The sequence below is a fragment of the Dendrobium catenatum genome, unplaced genomic scaffold (genome assembly GCF_001605985.2).
Source record: "Dendrobium catenatum unplaced genomic scaffold, ASM160598v2 fragScaff_scaffold_637, whole genome shotgun sequence".
In the NCBI taxonomy this organism is placed as follows: Eukaryota; Viridiplantae; Streptophyta; class Magnoliopsida; order Asparagales; family Orchidaceae; genus Dendrobium; species Dendrobium catenatum.
The window spans coordinates 2,413,465-2,432,597 of NW_021319099.1; the positions used below are offsets into that span (position 1 = coordinate 2,413,465).

The window sequence follows — 19,133 nt, forward strand, 5'->3', positions numbered from 1 at the left end:
TTACTCATTTTAAAATTTTAAATATTTTATAATTATTTTTATCAAAATATCCTAATAAATATTTATTTTTTTTAGAAAACTTATATTAATTATTGATGAATTGTTAAGATTTTGTTCAAATAACTTTATCAAAATATCCTAATAAATATTTAAAATTTGTTGTCAAATAGGCCCATCTAATGTTACGGTTGTTATAAGTATAGTGATGTAATGCTATTTAAAATTAAATTATCATATTCTTAAGTTTGATTATGATCTGCTTAGTAAATTAATTAAAATGATTGAGAAATGGAGATTTACTAACAACTTTTTTTATATGATCTGAGAACTTAACCACTGAATAATTTACAAAAGCTTGAGGATCTTATACAGACTTTTTGAAAATAGTTAATAATATCACTTAAGAAAATTCAGTTTGATCAGCATGGATCTTAATTAATGCAATACATAGGAACTTTTAAAATTAAATTCAAAATCATTCGAACACCGGCTTCAAGAAATTAATAGTCAAATTGATTGTATTGATAAACTAAATCAAATAACACTAAAGATGGCCCAATATATCTTAGTCCAAATAAGGCCGACTCAAGGACTTGAATGATAGCTACAAGCTTTGGATGAATCAAATGGCCTTTAAATCTTACATGTTTATAGTCGAAACGAGCAGCTCGACGAGACAAATTTAAAGAGCCCAAGATCACTTGATTATGAGGTTATTAAAGCAATAAAATGATGGATAATAATTTATGATAAAAATTTGACATGATTTGCACAATATAAAGTTATGGTATTTTGGTTAAATATATTAGAATGCCCGCTCTAAATGTACTATAAATAAATCACCACTTTTCACATTAAGGAGCCTAGAGAGAGAGAGAGAGAGAGAGAGAGAGAGAGAGAGAGAGATGATGACGACATCTAGAGCTCTACTTGATGTTCGACGTCGATTACCACTGACAACACCGCCATCGCTTGGCTATTGTCAACCATTGTCTCCAGATTGTCGTCGTCTGATCATCATAATCCATTAAATGTAATATGATTGTTGTTATCGTCCAACTACCATCAATGACATCTGACCAATACCATCAAATTGTTGCATCTCTAGAATTATCAAACATTTAAAGAATTATAATTTTATGTTACATACTTTGTAATATCATCTTCTCCAATTAAGAGGGAGAATATACTCTCATATACTATTAATTTAGTGACAATTTCATATAGATCAAGACCTTATGATTTTTTTTTCTTTTTTAGATTTTCTACTTAAAAATTATGTGTCTACGGCATTTTTTATTTGTGTGTTGGAACAATCATATCAGACATTTTGTCAGGAATCATCAGCCTCATATCTCATATCACAAGTCATGTGACTTTCGTGTAAGATGTTGTCACTTTCTGCTCGTCAGCATATCATCTCATATCATACAATCTATTTATACCTCTCTTTAATTTGTATATCACTTAGGTTTACACAATAAATCTCATTTAAAGGAAAGTCAATCGATCAACCCTCCTGTATAGAAAAAAAAAATTCTCCAACCAATCTGAACCAATCAATCATTCTAGGCAATCTTTCTTGCTTTTACACACATTTCATATCTTATATATAATATTATTCAAACATCATGGGCACATTATAAGCAATGATCATAATATATAAATCTATTCAATATACTCATCAGTATGTATAGTATGTTAAAATGCATGCTAAACTAGATCAATAATAAATTAGTGCACATCATATATTTCAGGCCCAAAATGTAGTACACTTACTCATGATCATTTTAAACAGCATTTTCCCCCACTTATTTCAGTAAAATAACTTATATGCAAAATTGTCCAATGAAATTTAATATGATCCAAAAAAAATATTAAGAGTGATGATATTTATCTATCACATATCAAAATATACATGATACGTCATGCAAAAATTATCTTGATCGGGCACGAATCTCGGGGCAAAAGCTAGTTGGAAACTTCAAAAATTAATTCCGAGAGCACCCGAACTCCGATTTCAGTAAGCTTGTAGTCGAACTGAGCGTCTCAGAAATACGAACTCAACGACACCAAATTCGACCCAATCTGAGCCCAAATGGGTCCGAATCATGGACCCGAAGCGCTGTCGGAAGGTTCAAACAGCAATTTGAGTTACCAAACGGTCTCCGATTTTGACGAGCTTATACTCGAATCGAACGGCTCGACGAGACAAATCCAACGAGCCCAAGATCGCTGAATTACGACATTGTTGTATTTTATCAGTTTAAGAGGGAGAAAATTGGGGAAACTTTAAAATCATTGAAAAACATAGGTAGAATTAGGATTACCTGCCATGATCACAATTGGGAGTGGTTTGAATGGACGACCGATGTGGATTCCCTCAATTGTGGACAGTTTATTTAGTATTTGAATGTCTTAATGATATCAGAATTCGACAATCTTAGGCTCGTTGGATTTGTCTCATCGAGCCGCTCGGTTCTATTATAAGTGGAAACTGTTTGGTAATCCAAATTATGTTATGAACCTTCCAAATGTGCATCAGGTCGGGTCTTTGATTTGGACTCATTTGGGTTCAGATTGAGTCGAATTTGGTGTCGTTGGGTTTGAATGTTTGAGACGTTCAGTTCGACTATAAGTTTGTTGAAATCGGAGTTCATATGATCTCTGATTTAGTATTTTAAGTTTTCAACTTGATTTTTACTGGAGAATCGTGCCCGATCAATATATTTTTTTAAAGATATATGAATCTTATATACCATATATTAGAGGTCGGTCGCATCTTCATGGGCTTTCCAGGAGAGCTTTTATATATGAAAATAAAAAACAATGGATCCAATGTACTATTACTATACACCAACTCTATCAATATAAAACAAAGTTTTTGGGTAGGGGTGTCAATATTAGACATGATAGAAAATTCGACTCAAAACTGACTCAAAAATTTTTGGTTAGGGTCAACTCGTTTCGTAACGTGTCGGGTTTGGGTTCCAAGATTCAAATCGTTTGAAAAAAATGGGTCTAGTCCGGGTCAACCTACTAACCCAAAATTGACACGGACTGACCCGGAAACCCGCGTTGCGTTAGCTCTCGTCGGCGTCAAGTCCCGCGTCACTTCAACTTGCGTCAAGTCGTCAACTTTCGTCTGCGTCAATTCTCGTCGTCGTTCGTGTGTCGTCCACCATTTGTCATTCATGTGTCATCCACAGTCCGCATGCTGACCTCAGTCGGAGGTTCTCACAACTTGCCAGTATCTGGGGGATTGATATCACTGTGCTGTCGTAACATTCGCCATCGTAGCTTCTGCAAGACTGACTCTGCAGTCTCTACCGCTTCCTTCGCAGTCGCCGCCATCCGCTGCGCCATCACCGCCTCTGCCATATGCAGCCTCTCTCGCCTAAGCCACCGGTCCAGCCCACAATCGGCAAAGGTCATAAGCCCGTGACCCAAGTTGGCGGACCGTGTCAGATTGACCTGGGTCAGAAGCAGGTCAGGTTCAGGTCCAAAAAAATGATTCGTTTGTAAAAACAAGTGGGGTCAACTTAGGAGTTGTGAATGGCGATAAAAGCATTAAGGATAATGGGGTTATTGGTCTTGCAGAGGTTTCTGAGGCTATGGAGGAGGTTGTGCCCCCGGTTGTTCATGCGGGTTGCTCTTCTGTTGTTGAAATTCCGCCTGATACTTTGGTTGAAGTAGTGGGCATGATTAATGGTAAAGGTGCTATTGTTGCTACGGATGAATTTGTTTTCTCTCCTTATGCATTACCTTTTGTTCCTGAGGTGTTGGATGGGAATGTTCGTCAGGAAATTCTTGTGGATTCTTCGATTTTGCTGGTGCCGGAGGTAGGTCATGGGGCTGTGAATGTTGAAAATTCTGTTGTTTTGCCTGTTCAGGATGCGGTGAAACCCAATGATAATGTTATGTTGTTTGAGAAGGAGGGTGGTGATGCCGATGGTTTTGTTTCTGTTACTGTGGAGCAGGGTGGGAGTGATGCTGGTGGTGTTAAGTCTTTAAATTGTTTTGTGGAGATTCCTGTGAAACAGGTGGATTCAAAAGAAATGGATGATTGTGTGAGTAAGGATTCGGGCAACGAGATTAGGGATCAAAAGAATTGGTTATGTGATTCGTCTGAGGAGGAAGATTATTCTGAATCGTTTGAGTCGGATATGGATTTTTCCCTTGATCGTTCCTCTAATGCCTTTAGGGAAAAATTATGGGGAAGAGGTCGTCGCAAAAGATGAGTCGTATTTTTGCTCGCTTTATGGTTTTTGTTTCCGTTGGAAATGGTTGGTTTGAAAGTTCGTTTTGCTGCTTCGTGAGGCTAAGGGCTATGATGTTGTCGGGGCTCGCGCCCCGATCGTTATTTGCTGGTGGCAACCGTGGGTGATTCACTTGCTGGATGGTCCGTGCGGAACGGTTTGGGCGTTGGCCTCGACAGTGAACTAAGCCCGCTATGTTAGCTTTGATTTTGTTGTTTTTTTTTGGAATTTTGGTTGTTTCCTGTATTTTGCTGGGTTTTTATTCTATATAAAGGTTTATTTTAAAAAAAAAAAAAAAGTGGGGTCAACTTGTGTCAGGTCAATTTCGAGTTCGATCCGACCAGACCTATGACCCTATTTTGACAGCCCTACTTCTTAGTCATAGTAGTACTTCTATAATGCAACTCATTGTATTTATCATCGCCATCAGCCTCATTCCGAACATCCATCACTGGTATGTTGATGGTGATGGTGATGATGAATGCAATGCCATTGACTGCATTGATCCATATCATATACCTTCCGCTGATTTCTTTCCAACAAATTTGATCAAGAAAAAGCACCAATTTTAGGCATATTTTTGAATTTTAACAAGATTATATAATGGTCTGGAGATATTTTAATTCATAACTGTTAATTTGAATAATTTAGGCTTCATTTGGGACGGCTTTTTTATTGCTTTCTAAAACGGAGTTTTAGTACAAAAATAAAAAATTTGTACTAAAACATGTTTTAGAAAGCAGTAAAAAAGCCGCCCCAAACGAAGCCTTAATTTCTTATCAATTAAACCACAATTTCTAAATAAAAAATTTTCTCAAATCAAGTATTAGATATCCCCAATAATAATAAAAACTTCTGAAAACTTTCAGCTCTAAATTTGATCAAGAAAAAACACCAATTTTAGGCATATTTGCATGAGATATTTTTTATGAGTTTCAACCTAGTGAAGGATCTCTCTCTCTCTCTCTCTCTCTCTCTCTCTCTCTCTCTCTCTCTCTCTCCATCTATATGATTTGTATATTTCCTAAGAACTCTTCCAACCTAAGTATATTGACTAAACTAGACATTGGACTTCATCTTCATTAGATTACAACCAAAGTGGCAAAATTTACTTGTTCAAAAGTTAAAATTGTTGGCATCTAAGGAGGGCCACTATAGTGACAGATATTTCATTTTTAAGATTATATAAATACAACATTAATGGTTGATGGAGTTTGGTTATGGATTAATTAAAATAATAATATTGCATAAATTATTTAATCTCTTTTTCTTATGTCATATCTTTATATGACCTAAGATGAGTGATATTTTAACCTAATAATAAAATAGAAATCCTAACCCTAACCCTCGTTAGAAGAAAATATGGAGATACTTGCGGGTAGACTGGTGGATTGGATTTTTGGATGAATCATTCCATTGAGCTCGGCCCTACCCGGCGGTTTTGTGTCTTATCAAATGTTATTTTTGTATTGTCTTTTTAACGGACATTCAACTTAAAAAATAAAAAAATTCCCAGTACATTTATCAGTTGATGAAATTAAAGCGCTTCTAATTAACAGGAGTACGTTTTAACGACAGATACAAATCAGCTAAAAATATCTCATGAATGAATTTTTGGTTAAAGAAAATAATTACCCTCTATAGTTAGCAATTTACATGTGCCAAATAATTTAGTATTTTTTATTAATACAAATTTAATTTAATTTCATACTGTCATGACCGTGTCCTAGGTCCTAGATCAAAAAAATAAAAAGTTGCATTATGTAGTTGATAGTCAGTATAAAACTTGTCAAATAATTAAGGTATGAATCTTTTAATATATTTATAATAAATTTAATTTAATTTATCCCCTCTAAATAAAAATAATAATTTATATCTCATCATTAAGAAAATATATCTTCCTCTTTGTAGTTCGGGATATATCATTGAATAGCCTGTTCTTTAAATCTAGTTGGTTAGAGTTATGTTAATTATTATTATTATTACTATTATTTTGGGGAACTCTGTTAATTATTATCATTTGGCATTAATCATATCATCATTTACACCATTGAAATAAAGGCAAGTGTCAAATAAAATATAAAAAATAAATAAATAAGAAGTTTCTTCGTTGGACACGACACGTCATGACAATTAAATATAATCATGAAAGCTATTTTTATTTTAATTATCAAATAGAAAATGAATAATTAAAACATCTATTTTTAAATATATTTTATTAAAAAACTATTTCATTATATGAAATATACTTTGATTTATTATTAAAAAATTGCCTAAATTCTAAATTTTTACTGAGAAAGATTCCAAAGAAGTCATTATTTAAGCAAATGATGAATCCTGGACATTCATCCAATTCACTACGGTTAATTACCAGTTTAAATAACACTCTCCGGCAGTGATTAGAAGGATGATAATATATTATTTTATTTTTTCTTAAGGATAAAATAAATTTTTTTTGTGCTAAATCATGAAAGAATCTTAGGTTTCGTTGCAAAATTTCTTGAAAGCAGAAAAAAATAGTAGTTCAACAAACGTTTAGTTGAAACAAATACTTTAATGAGATGGGCATAACGTTGCTAAAAGTGCTTTGAAATAAGTCCAAATTAGCTTTAAAATCAAATGCTTGAAGTGAAGTTTGAAACTTCATGATATATTTGAGAGATTAAATGATCTCCTAATTATATTGTATATTTGTGGTAAAAATGAGGGTCACGATGAGAGAAATCCAATGAGTCAAAGATCTCTCAATTAAAGTATTTAAATTTTAAAAGAACAATATATAATTAAGAGAATAAGAACAAGTCATCCAATGGAGTGTTTAAAGATTTTGGCTAAATTGCCAAATTATATCTTTCAAAAATTATAAATAAACTCTCATTTCCCTTAAGAAAAAGTCATAATGTAACAACTCAAAATGTAAAAAAAAAATAATAATAATAAAGATTTGAATTCATGTTTTGTATATATTTACATGTATTTGGAAGTCTTTTAATGTTTCAAAATAATTATGTGTGTTCTAGAATGAGTTCTAAGGATCTTGAGTGAATTCAAGAAAAAAAAATGTTACTATTTGAGCGTCTCACCTCTTGGTGACCGAGGGGCTGTAGCATTGCTACAGTACCAAATGTCAAATAGTGACATAGGAGCGCTCCTTTCTATGTATTTTGGAAAAAAAATGAATTGATGCCGCAATGTTAGGCCATTATATTCATTTTTATATACTTTAAAATCCATTATTATGTTCATTCATTTGATCATAGCCGCCGAAGTAGAGAGGGGTTTTTGGAGAGTTATTAGAGAGAGAAACTGCGTTGTGAACCTCATCGGGTCATTTTTAGCCATTGGGTTAGTCAGGAAAGTTATCCAGATCGAGGTATGTCACATTATTTCTATCTCAGTTTTCAAAAAATATGATGCTTTTAAAAATTCTCCAATTAAATTTCTATTTTTGTTAGCAAAAATATAAATAACTTTGTACTGGTACAACTTTCAGAGTGTAAACTTTTATATGTTATTGTGATTGAGATTATGAATGTTTTGAGTATTTTATAAAAAAATTTATATCGTGTATTTTGGAATGTGTTGTTTTAATTGAATAGAAAATAATATGGACTTTAAAAAATAGTGTTGAAGTATGATTAAAGTCTTAAAATGATATTTTACCCAATCTTTGGTGCTTTCATTATGCTTTTGAAACTGTGCATTTTTACTCATAATGCATTTTGTTAAGTATATTATTAATACAATCATTGAGAATGAATATTATTATGTGATTGATTAATAGTTGATCATTATTGCTTTTATTGTAATGTATGCAGAAACATATTGATCTGTTGGTTGAAAATTGATTAACATGTGTATGATGGTGGGCTTATTGCTTTTCTTTTAAATATAGTGATTTTGTGTTATCCTTAACGATACAATGTTATAACAACTTTAAAGCAATGATTGGGAATTATAAGAAATTATTATGTCGATGGATAAAGAATGATGATTATATTTATTGTGCTAATGATTTTTACTAGCAGAATATCGACTAGTGAAAAACATTATGATAATCAAGACTTATTGGTTAATTAGTGTAACTACTAAAATTCATATAATTATGAATTCATTATTTATGTACAACTTTACTAATAATGTATTGACTTATTATTACTATAGGAATTAATGTTATAGCATTGATTTATTAGTATTGCCATTAGATTTACTGGTATTGATATGTACGTACACTGATACTATTATTAAACTATTGTTGATACCACTATTGATTCATTACTACTATTATTGTTATTGATTCACTGTACTAATTATTGATACTAAACACATGTTATACTGAGCATGCGATTAAGATATTGATATGATACTGATACTAATATAAAATAATTTGATAATATATATACATCGCCATAAGACTTTATTGCATTTATCTTAGTTTGACAGTTCTTTATCGATGTTTTGGTTTTACTGCTTTATATGATTGCTTTACTGATTGATATTAATGATATGATGACGTCTTTATTGATTGATTTGACACCCATACTGATTTAGTGATTTCTTCACTATATTGCTTTATTGGCTTTTGCATCATATTATTTTACTTTTTACATATTCTATTGCTATTACATGTGAGTTTTAATGTTTCAGTACTAAATCCTGATCATATAATTATTACTATTATGAATTGATTGATGACATGCATATTGCTTCTCTATCATGCTTTAAATTCGAGTGATAGGATTTTAGTGACCTGTTGAGCTGTTTAACTCATTGCATGTGATTTAAATGATTTCAAATCTATTTTGCTATTTTGTACTTATGACAGAATAATTATAATATCATTCTATAAATACTGAGTGGTTTTTTTTTTTTTTTTTTGAGAAAGGAATACATGTGTATATATTGAGTTTAGATCGATAGTTTTATTTATACTGCTATTTATATCAATAAAAAAATTAGATAGCTCTAATTGTATAAATTAAAAGATAAAAGAAATAGTTCTTTCAAATTAAATTTTAGGGCATCACACCAGTATTGCACGAAGATCCAACACACAAACAAATAACTTAAAAACACATGAATTTTTACGTGGAAATTCCTGAAAAAAGGAAAAAAATCATAGGGTCACGCCTAGTTGAAATGATTCTACTATTATTTGAACATGTTACAAAGATTACCCCGTCCTTAAACTTGAGGAAAATTGAATTACAATAGTCCAGGGAAGTCGGTTGAACTTCTTGTGGTAGAGCGAAAGTTGGATGACTGTCGAGCAAAAGTCCAGTAATAGCCAGTGTCCGAGTTGAAGTCCAACAATGATCGGTGGCAACGAAGCAATACGATGACGATCAGTGGCCAGGCAGAAGTCCGGGTGTCAAAGAGATTGGTGGCAAGAGAGCTCCCAAATTTCTCTTTCTCTATTCTCTTCTTTTTCTTGCTTCCCTCTCCTTTCAATGAAGAATAAGGGGTCTATTTATAATTTTATGAGAGTGACATGAATAATAAATAGGGAGAAAATGAAGGCAAGTTGAATGTGTTTCAATGGATGACCAATATCAACTCCCTCGATTAAAGACTATTTATCAAGTATTTGAGTGTTTTAATGATGTTAGAATTCAAACATCTTGGGCTCGTTGGATTCATCTCGTCAAGTCGCTCGATTTGGCTATAAACACGTCACATTCAGATATCATTTGATCATCCAATTAATATTATGAAGTTTTCAATTATGCTTTGGTCCTCTGATTTGGGTTCATTCAAGTTTGAATTGGATCAAATTTGGTGCCATTGTCTCGTCTCCTTGAGATATTCAATTAGACTATAAGTTTGCTGAAATCGGAGTTCAAACAATTTTGGAAGTTTTCAATTTGTATTTGCCTCGAGATTTGTGCCTGATAAAGATAATTTTTTGATGATATATCAAGTCTCTTATGTAAAACATATGGTGTTCTTGTTCTCTTTGCACTGAATAATGCATTCACATATTAGTCTAAAACTGATCACATGGGGACTATTTATTTTGCTAAAAAGGAAATGCATAACATAGCAAAGTAGATATAATTAACATAAAACATTTTTTGAATTACTTGATTGAGTACAATATAGGGCATTGATTATTTTTTGTGTTTAACTTGAAATAAATTGAATTTAATATAAAATTTTATTGCAACATTAATGGGGTGGCAAGAAGGCGCGGAGGAGCAGTGGTGGTGGCTGATGAATGTGATGGCCATCAAGCCTTCACATTTTCAATGCAAGTGAAATTCAGCCAAATCAGGTGAATTCAAAATACATAGAAATTAAACTCGCCAATTTATTCCAAATACTTTTTATTTTGCATTTACTTTCTTTCAACCAAGAACCTCATAATCTACTCTCTATTGACATGATTTTTTTTTCATGCAATTATATTGTAATTTTTTAGTTTAAATGTATTTCTTTTTACTATTATTATATATATCACATTAAAAAATTAATAAAAAAAATATAGCATTGATTTACCTATAATTTTATTTAATAGCTCATCAAATATGCAATTTGCAAACAACAAATAATGACAGGCATTTTCATTAGAAAGACTTCTTAACTTATCTTGATCAGCTTGTTGAGCCCAAGTTTACATTTAAGTTGATTAGTCAGTCCTAAATAATTGAATAAAACTAATGATCACAATGATGATCATACTTTGTAGCTCAAGTGCTTCATCAGTTATTTTTTAAAATGCATGCATTTGGTGAAGATCCAATCAAACAACTAAAACTTGATAAAAAATGATTTTAAACATATTAAAATATCTCGCTCTACTCTACCTCGTGTTTATGAGATGGGCTCGTGCGATAATTTTTGTGATGTGAGAGGGGTTCAGGGAAGATTGTCGATGATGCGGGGGTTTGGGGGAGAAAGACAACGAAAAGAGGTGAGACTGGGTGTAACAAGGATGCTTGAAGGCTATTTAGGGCGACAAGAACGGTTCATGATGACGAAGACAAGAATTACAGTGTGATGCAGTGTGAAGGGTGAGAATAGTGTAATACGGAAGAACTACGAGCCTATTTAGAGCGATAGGAGCGGAGGTGTTTAACGTATGTTAGAACTTCGAAGACAATGACAAACAATATAAAAGCTCAAGTGAGTATTGGTCTAGATTTGAACATTATCTATTTACTTTATTTTCAAAATAAAGAATAAGATATTTGAATATTTATAATATCTTGCAAATTTAAATTGTATTTATTTTATATTAAATAAAAAAAATATACAATATACCTCAAGGATTCTTTTCTTAAGGAAAAAGTTATACTTTTTTAGCAGTGCAGCATAGATCTACCGACGCGTTAAAAAATTAGGGTTTTTGGTGCGAACCGTAATTACATCTTTACTGGAAAAGATGCGAAAAAAATAAAAAAAATCCTGTTTTGGAGGCGGAGTCGTGGAGCTATTTGAATCAACGTTTCCCATGACCATAACCCTCTCCTTCTCCTGTGGCGGCGCTCGCTCCTAGCTTACTTCTTAGGGTTTTTCCTGAAATCTCTAATTTGAACTCCTCAGCCTCTCTGCATCGTGCCATCTTTCCCTAGTGTTAGGGTTTCGATCTATCATCCTACACCGTCTTGGTATCTAGTCGCGCTTCTATCCCAAATCTTCTGCGCGAGTTCCGATTATGGCGGCTGTTGCCCCTGCTGCAGATCGTATCCTTATCACCTGCCTTTGCTGCCTATATTTATGGATTTTGTTGCTTACATCTGGTTGTGTTTTTATTGGATCTGAATCAGACCTGCGCTGTTTCATCAGTATTTCTTACGCACTCTACTTTCGAGGGTTTTGGGAGGTATTATTGCGGATCGAACGCCTGTGTTTGGAGCTATGGAGTTTTTTGTGGTGAAGCTTAGTTTTTTACTCTTTTTCTGGAAAATTTTTATCGAATCCCTCATGTTAGTTCGTTTTATTAGGGAAAAAGATCTCCTTGTATGTTATTTTTTTCTTTTGACTTTTTTTCTGGCTTGCCTATGGTTTTTGAACTTTGTTGACTTTCTTTTCCTGATTGCTTCAATCTTTTGATATGCCATCAGGAATCGGGAAATTGGTTGGGTGTTTGGATAAGTTTTCATTCCCGTCAATCTTATTTGTAGTGGATGTGTTGGTCCTTAATCGGGTTTTTTTCACAGAAGCTACAGATTTACTGCAGAAGCTGACGTTGGAATCCAAGAGCAAGACTCATGATGCTCCTGAGGTTACTAAGAAGGTATTTCTGCTCCTCTAAGATTGTTTTTCTTGATATCGCGAACTTGAATTCTCTCTGAAATTCGATATATAGCTCCGTGATGGATTACTGATGTTTTATGGTTAAACTGGGCAGCCTTCTGGGATCCAGTATGGGTCAGCAAATGGTGTGGAAGCACCAAAGGTTCAGATCCCATCATCAGAACGATCTGTGACCCCTGTTCTTCCGGAGTACATGGATCATAATATATGGTATCTGCATAACGGTTATCCATCGTCAGCTTATTATTATAGAGGTGAGGATAAGTTTCCATAGTTTCTATGCTACTTAGTCTTCTAAGCATTCATAGTTATTGTTTGCAGTATCCAACCATGTAGTTATGATTTGATTTTATGATAAATAGTTTTACCGTTCATAATAGGTTTTCCCTTCTTTTAATTGTCATTTTATCCAATGAGTTATAACTACTTGCATCGTCCCCAACCTTGAAACTCCTTTATTGTAAGTGCAGTGCTATTTTGGTTGCTCTAGCTTTATTGCTTGTATTTAACTTTAATTAACTATCTCTAGAATGTTGCAGGTTATGATGGTTCGATGGGAGATTGGGACGAGTATTCTAGATATTTAAACCCTGAAGGAGTGGAGGTGCCACATGTAAGAAACCTTGCCACTTAAATTTGTATCCACCAAGATTACTTTATTCAAACTTGTGCAGTTTTTGCCATTTTCATGTAAATTTTGAATTTGTTGTTTTTTATTAATTTTATACTACCTTGTAGTGAATGTTTATTTATAACGGTATATTGCGTAGTCTTTACCAAAACCTTCTTTTTTATTTGTTAAAACTGGTTTTTTAACTTGTCATTGCAGCATATATATTTGTATTGACTTATCTGCATTCAAGCACAACATTTGAAGAGTTGATTTTGCTTATTTTTATTGCTCTGGTTTGAGAATTCAAATTCACTTTCTGATGTTATTCATGTTTTCAGGGAGTTTATGGTGATATGTATCACCATGGATATGGATATACACCTTATGGTGCTTATCCCTCTTCTGGTTCTGCTGTTCCATCTCTTGGCCATGACAGCCAAATGTATGGTGCTCAGCATTATCAATATCCCTCTCCATATTTCCAGCCACAAGCAGTCCCAAATGGGACATACTCTTCAAACAATGCTCCTACTTCTCAGGCAGAAGTAAATTCACTTGTGGTTGCAGATCAGCCTCCCGTACCCGTGGACGCTGCCAAATCAAATTCAAATGGGGTCAATAATGTGAGTGCCACTGCGAATGGTGGTTCTGCGTCTCTAAAACAAGGCCAGCAAAATTCAACCTTGACTTCAAATGGTTCATATGGTAGAGGCGTTTTACTTGGTGGACACCCCTCTCCTGGATACCAGGACCCAAGGTTCAATTTTGATGGTATGCGGTCACCCATTCCATGGTTTGATGGATCTACTTTCTCTGATGCCTATACTAGATCAGCTACAAACAATGCTGTATCTTCGACTGCTTCGCATAATGCTAATTCAGCGCCATCAAGAAATCAGAATGTACGTTCTGTACCCCAGCTCATGGTATGCAATTTTTTTATCTTTTTTGTAACAAACAGTGATAATTTGTATGCATATAGCTTTTGCCCATTGCTTCCATTTCCGAATTTTTTTTAGTTTTCTTGTTCTATTGGTAGTGATCTCATGTATTTAGTTTGGTTTTGTGTATGTTCATAGCTTCTCTTTTATTCAATTGTTTTCATTGATGCTAATTAAGTAATCAAGATGAGTTAATGTGGCAGCTCATGTGCAATTCAACTTGTTTCAGGGCTTGCATTCTCCGCGACCGGCACCTGGTATGGGCCCAGCAGCTCATGGTATCATTAACAGGATGTACCCAACCAACCGAATGTACGGGCAGTGTGGTAATGCATTTAGATCTGGAAATGCTTATGGAACAAACATCTATGACTCCAGAATCAATGGTCGTTGGGGTATGTTTGTGGATGGAAAATACAAGCCTAGAGGCCGCGGTAATGGCTATTATGGCTTTGAAAATGATAATGGTGATGGATTAAGTGAATTAAACAGAGGACCAAGGGCTAACCGCTTTAAAAATTACAAGGCTCCTGTATCGACGATTACTATTGCAGCAAAAGGGCAGAGCCTCCCTCCATATGAAAATGTCGAGGATCCTAGTGTTGTTTCTGGCAGAGAGCAATACAATAGAGCTGATTTCTCTGATAAATACGCAGAGGCCAAATTTTTTGTCATCAAGTCATATAGTGAAGATGACATTCATAAGAGTATCAAGTACAATGTCTGGGCCAGCACACCCAATGGCAACAAGAAACTTGATGCTGCTTACAAGGAGGCAAAGGAAATGGCAATTGAATGCCCAGTGTTTTTGTTATTTTCTGTAAGAGCAAAACCTTTTCCTAGTAATTTTACCTACTTTTGTTTTACTTGCTTGTTAGTGAAATTTTGAATTGGGTGATAACAGGTAAATACAAGTGGACAGTTTGTTGGTGTTGCGGAAATGGTTGGGCCAGTGGATTTCAATAAGACCGTTGATTATTGGCAGCAGGATAAGTGGAATGGTTGCTTCAATGTGAAGTGGCACATTGTCAAAGATGTACCTAACAACATTCTGAAGCACATTACAATAGAAAGCAATGACAACAAACCAGTTACAAATAGCAGAGACACTCAGGAAGTATGGAAACATTAATTTAGAACTTCCTTATCAAAAGTTTAGTAATTGATTCTGAATTATAATATTCTCTTCATCCTTAAATTTTTTTTTGTATTACTTTTTGCAGGTAAAGCTTGAGCAAGGCATTCAAATTCTTAAGATTTTCAAGGAGCATACCAGCAAGACTTCCATTTTGGATGATTTCGGTTTCTATGAAACTCGTCAAAAGGTTATCCAAGAAAAGAGGGCTAAACAGCTGCAGCATAGCAAGCTGGTATAGTTTGAGTTTTGTTTTGATTTGCCTCAAACTCTTCATTATTCATCGTTGCAAAGTAATTCCTCTTTTTCTTGTTGCTTCCATGGTGATACGTTGGGATTTGCCATATCATTGCTGTCTTTGAACTTCTTGACACGCTTGATCTTTGCCTTAGATTTGATTGATGGAATTATGAACGTACTTTCTTATTGAAATTCTAACTTTCTGCTTTTTGCTTGCTTTGTGGATAATTATGTTTCATGAAAATATTGTTTTCTGAAGCTTGTTTCTCTTTCTGATTGCTTTTGGCAGATTGTTGACTTAAAACCAGTGGACACTGTTGATGAAAAGAGCAAGGATGGAATTAATGGAAACCCAAGATTGCAGAAGCCTTTGGAATCAATTACAGTTCTAAAGAAGGAAGTCATTTCAGTTGGCCTTGGTGAACGGAAGCCTTCCGATGATAATTCCTTGCCTGCAGTCTCCATTGATGCCTCTAAGGGAGCAAGACCAGCACCTGAAAAGCGGGTAGTGACAAACAGTGCTTCAAATGGCTGCTAAGCTCAACCTTCAATACAACTGTAGCCTTGGTTTTGTGTCAAAGTTTGTTTCAGCGTCTTGCTGGTAGTGAAGTTGATGCTAAGTATTCAACCGCTAAAGTTTATCTGAATCTTCCAAGGCTGCTTTGTTAACAGATCAAATTGGAGCTCTGTGATAACGTTGGGATCATCTTTTTCAGTTCAGTTCAGTGTTGTTCGAGTCACTTTTAGTGAACCTTGCTATAGTTGGTAGAAGCTAATTACCCTTTCTTCTATACTTGCCTGTTTTGCAATTTAGGTAATATTTGCTAGTGAATGCCTTTTTTTGTTTTCTTTAATGTCTTTGGTGGTTTCATTTCCTTTTCTATCTTGCTTTTTTATTGCCATCTTTGTGTTTTATGGGTTTTAAGTATTTGGGGTGTCAGACGGTGGGTTTGAGTGTCGTTCCATGTAGCTTTTTAGTTTTGTAAAGAGGCCTTCTCTGCTTTTGTATCTATGAGAATCTGGAAACAGATCCTATACTATTTCTTCAATGCAATGCAGGAGTTTAAAGGCCAAATACTCATCTTGTCGTGTTTTATTTTCTGTGTATCCAGTCTTTCTTTAAGCTTTTCCTGGCCCTAAATGTTGTGAGCTGTTTTGAGATTGTATTGCTAAACAAAAGATTCCATGCTGCCTGCCAAAAACACCAGAAATTATTCTATGCCATAACTGGATGGTACAAAGGCGAATTGAGAAGTGCCATGTTTTCCGGTACACAGCACCTGTACACAGCAAAAAAATGATATGGCGCTTCTTGATTCGCCTCTGGACGCCGTCCAGTGACCGCACATAAATTTTTCCAAAAACACGGGGTCATTCTCCAAAAACACGGGGCTGAATGACATGATTGGCAAGTGTTTCTATCAAATGCTTAGAGAATTAGGAGAATATAATTTACTTTGCCCTCTTTTCTCAGGGTTGAATATTTTTGCTGATTTTGTATCTATGTTTCCACAAGTGTTTGTTTTGGATGACCAGTTTTGAAAAACTTCCATGTAGAGGTTGGAGAATACTCACCTTACATTTCAATTTAAGGAAAAAAATAGCATCTTAGCTGAATCAAAGGTAGCTAATGTTCATTCAACTGACCATTGCATGGAAAAGTCATGAAATATTAGAGAAAAAAAGGTCAAAATAGTTTCTGTATTATTTGTATGAGATTTTTCTACAATTGTGGGTGAAATTTTGCTGATATTTGGAAAAATTGCTGTTCAGCTGCTAGTAGAAAAGTGTGGTAAGCTGCCATTGAACTTGTTAATATTTCAGATAAGTTGCAGGCAACATAAAAGGCAACCACTGTTCAGTCAAAACCCAAAGGGGACCAAAATAAGCAATAAAATTGCAAATTAAACAGACAGGTTGCAGGCAACAGAAAAGGTCATCGAGGTCGCAGCAGAACACACCAATTAAATGCAGCTGCAGATAGCCATGTTGCTGGTAACACTTGAGGTAAACAAGATGCAGACAAATCTGTCATTTCAAAACAAACAGACAAATTAAATTTTATATGGCTATTCTTCCAAAAAAAATTTTGCTGGCTATCCTCCATGTGATACAAAAGTAGCCAAATTGTAGAGAAATTTTATCTTTAAAGGCACCGCACAAGCTTATGATGATCTGCTACTGAGAAATTGAATTGTAAGCCAAAGATGGGAGAAATTATTTCGTGGGGACATTGAAGGTGAATCAGAACATGTCATCATGTCATTCGAAATGTGGCACGTTCTGACTTTTCTCATGATGACGTTCGTATCTACACAGAATAATTTTATCAAAGATGGACATCTTTATTTCTCTTTATTTTTCTGTAATCAATGAGTTTCTTACTTCCTCGTTAGTGGTTAATAGTAGTAGACACTATTTACATTAGTGTAAAAAGTCTTAGCTACACAGGTGGATTGATGGTTTCTTTAGAAGGTGTGTAAATGGGCTGAGCTGAGTATTTGCTTGATTGAGTTGAGCTTGTTTAAATTTTTATGAGCGTTGGGACTCAACATGAGCTCATTTATTTGGCTTGATCTCAACTAACTAAAAAATTTTTAGGCTTGAGCTTGATTTGATTGCTGAGTTTGATTTTTTTAAAAATTAAAATTTTAATTTTTTTAGGAAGAATTTAATGAAGTTAAAATATATTATATAATATTAATTTAAAAATATTTAAGATAATTGAGTGGCTCAACTAGCTGAGCTAGGTTGAGCTCAAATATTTGCTCAAGGTTGAACTAGTGATTCAATAGGTTTGAACTCTTGGTTTGTTAATGAGTGGAGTTCGAGCAGGTGCTAGGCTCACTTAAACATCTATTTTCTAGTGTTAATTAAGCATATTTTGAGATGTATTATTATTATTATTATTAAAGCATGTTGCATTTATGAATGTTATGTAATTGGGCACTTTTTGATTAATTTGTAAATTTTAATCAATTCAAAACAAAAGCATTAAATATGGGGAAACAAGAAATTGAACACATAAGACAATGGTATGTAATTGTAGGTGTACAATAAATATATGTACCTATAAACAATGTTAACACAAGAATGAATGAACTATATGTATGGTATATACAATTTCATTCAAATATATTATAGCATAAATGAACATGTCAGCTAATAATACAATACCATGCAGCACCACACAAGCAATCAATGGTGTTGAATCACTTAGGTTTTGTTTGGAATGACTTTCTTACTGTTGCTTTAAGAAGCAGTAAGAAAGCCATCCCAAACGAAGGTTTCGTTTGGGACGGCTTTTTTATTGCTTCTTAAAATGGTTTTCTTATACAAAATTTTTAATTTTTGTACTAGAAAGTTGCTTTTAGAAGCAGGAAGAAAGCCGTCCCAAACGAAGCCTAAGTCTTAGACTTATGAGGTAAACACCTATCAAAAAATGTGTGAATCAAAAAGCTGCAGTAGACCTTAGCCTTATTGTACAACAAGTTCAGCATTAGGTAGAGGCTCCAAGTTTCACAATTTCACAAAGTTTGATGATTGAGAATTCTTTATCAGTCACATCTTCTCCATCAACACATTGAACATTTGAAATAACTCTTTGCAGTGTGTTGTTCTATGTAATTATAAGCCCTTTCAAATCCGCCTTCTAAATTATTTGGACAAAGAGTTTCACTTTTCAT

The 19,133-nt window shown here is 34.0% G+C and overlaps 1 protein-coding gene across 2 annotated transcripts; it reads left to right on the top strand.

Moving 5' to 3' along the window:
• Window positions 1–11,709: 11,709 nt before the first annotated feature.
• LOC110102572 (YTH domain-containing protein ECT4) lies at window positions 11,710–16,522 on the top strand. 2 transcript variants are annotated; one of them, XM_020830951.2, is made up of 9 exons: window positions 11,710–11,944; window positions 12,422–12,498; window positions 12,613–12,772; window positions 13,058–13,131; window positions 13,470–14,033; window positions 14,302–14,892; window positions 14,977–15,189; window positions 15,296–15,442; window positions 15,737–16,522. In XM_020830951.2, exons 1-9 carry the CDS (start codon window positions 11,917–11,919, stop codon window positions 15,983–15,985), a joined length of 2,103 nt encoding a protein of 700 aa, XP_020686610.1. In that variant the 5' UTR covers window positions 11,710–11,916; the 3' UTR covers window positions 15,986–16,522. The 2 variants fall into 2 exon arrangements, with proteins under 2 accessions (XP_020686610.1, XP_020686608.1); XM_020830949.1 differs by having other exon boundaries at window positions 11,711–11,944; window positions 13,470–14,057.
• Window positions 16,523–19,133: the final 2,611 nt, after the last annotated feature.